At 54.9% G+C, this 1,743-nt stretch overlaps 1 protein-coding gene across 1 annotated transcript in view; it reads right to left on the bottom strand.

Annotated features, from left to right (window-relative positions):
* The window catches only part of FANCG (Fanconi anemia, complementation group G), a gene marked incomplete at its 5' end in the record, with an annotated part of 7,935 nt that extends 6,945 nt beyond the window's left edge, over window positions 1–990 (bottom strand). The window contains 2 exons of the mRNA XM_009078928.1: window positions 10–184; window positions 859–990. Coding sequence (XP_009077176.1) covers window positions 10–184; window positions 859–990 — 307 coding nt within the window. The remainder of the gene's footprint in view (window positions 1–9; window positions 185–858) is intronic.
* Window positions 991–1,743: the final 753 nt, after the last annotated feature.

Genomic DNA, 1,743 nt, shown 5'->3' with positions numbered 1-1,743 from the left:
CTCAGGAGCTGGAAGAGGCCAACAACATTTTCCAGGTAGCCAGCTGCCAGCCACCAGGCTGCCTGTAGGGCCCCCAGTCGGTGCAGTGGTGACTGCAGCTCCTCCATGGTTACCTCCCGCAGCACCTTCTGCCACAACTCCTCCATGCTAAGGCCCTGTCCACAGGCCCCACAAGCCTCCAGAACTGGGAAAAACAGTCACAAAGACAGCCATGAGAGAAGGGGTTGGTGCTCTGTAACAGACCCCCTCCCAAAAGGGAGAGAAAGCCTCAAGCAAGCACAGGCTTCTCCCAGCAAGGGAAGGAATGGGGTTGCAGGGCTGTCCCAGCCCCAGCAACATGGACATCAGGCTCTCAGTGGAGTTAACAGCAGCACACTCAGGAGACAACACACGGTTCAGACCTATGACTCCAGCTCTGCTGAGTGCTCCTGAGGTCACTTGCCCTCAGGTAAGCGTGTGCCAACACTGCAGATCCACCTCTGATCTGCAACCTATTTCGGCAAGTTTTCTTTTAAGCCAGCGCACCGTAATTTAAAACTCTAATTTTTTACTGTAGCTTAAACTTTGCTAGAGACTTGGTACCTTATGCCTTGAAAACTCGTTTCCCTTAAAACCTCTGGCCCATCTCGGCAAGCACCTGCACGTCGTTCCGGGCCACAAGCCACACCACCTCCGGCCCTTCCAGGCGGAGCCAGACGTGCCTGCTCACAGTTCCTCCCACCTCCAGCCCTTCCAGGCGGAGCCACGCGTGCCTGCTCGCAGTCCCCCCTAGCTCCAGCCGGTCCTCGCACACCTCCAAAGCACAGAGAATGCTCCACTCGCTCCAAGAAGTCCCCGTACAGACAACCATCTCCTTACCCCTGAGGAGCCCCTGGCGTATTCCATCAGCTTCTCCTTGTATGGCAGAGTCGGACGCTCCGGCAGTGAAGAGCAGGGAGTTGTAGAGGACAGTGAGCTCCAGAGGCAGGGTGGGGAGGGCAGCCGGCAGACCTGTGAGCACAGCCAACCCAACGAGGAATTTAACTAGCTAGGAAAAAACAACCATCCATGCCAGGGTGGCTTGGTGACAACACGAGTGGCCTGGCAACTATTTTGTTGATAAGATGGTACGATTTAGCTGCCTGGGAACTGCATTGCCCAGAGAGACAGCATATGTCACCTCTCCAGGTGCTAACACCCATTCATTCCCCACCTTTCCAGGTGCTGCAGTCCTTCAGATCTGAGACCTTTCAGCCCTTCCAAAAGAGCATCCTTAGCATACTCTCTTTCAACATACGTCCACCCTTCTACACAGGTTTCCTATGCTGCGTCTCTCCTCTCTTGCATCAGACTTCCTCTGCACCACTGTTTTATGGCAAACAGGGTATGTATGTCAGCTCTGCCCTTACTTCAGCACTGCTCAGGAGCTGGAAGAGGCCAACAACACTTCCTCTACACCACAGCTGTGGCACGGAGCCCCTTCCCTTACTTCCCAAGGCAAAGTTACCTCCCCTTTTTTCCCATAAACCCCAAAGCTCTGCCCAGCAAGGCAGAGGTGGGAGTGGGGGCTGGGTCTTAACCCCTTTGCAGGTCCAGTTCAGCAAAGGGTAGTGGGGACCGTTTTGGGAGATTTGTTTTGTTTACAGGTTGTTTCCTACACTGGGATACTGGAGCTGCAGCACGGTAAACACCGGATTCCTGGAACCTGTGCTTTCCCACCACAAAGTTAGGCCAGGGACAGCAGCGGGAGTGTGGAAGGCAGGG

The sequence above is a fragment of the Acanthisitta chloris genome, unplaced genomic scaffold, assembly GCF_000695815.1.
Source record: "Acanthisitta chloris isolate BGI_N310 unplaced genomic scaffold, ASM69581v1 scaffold20647, whole genome shotgun sequence".
Taxonomy (NCBI): domain Eukaryota; kingdom Metazoa; phylum Chordata; class Aves; order Passeriformes; family Acanthisittidae; genus Acanthisitta; species Acanthisitta chloris.
This window is presented reverse-complemented; position numbering and strand designations above follow the sequence as displayed.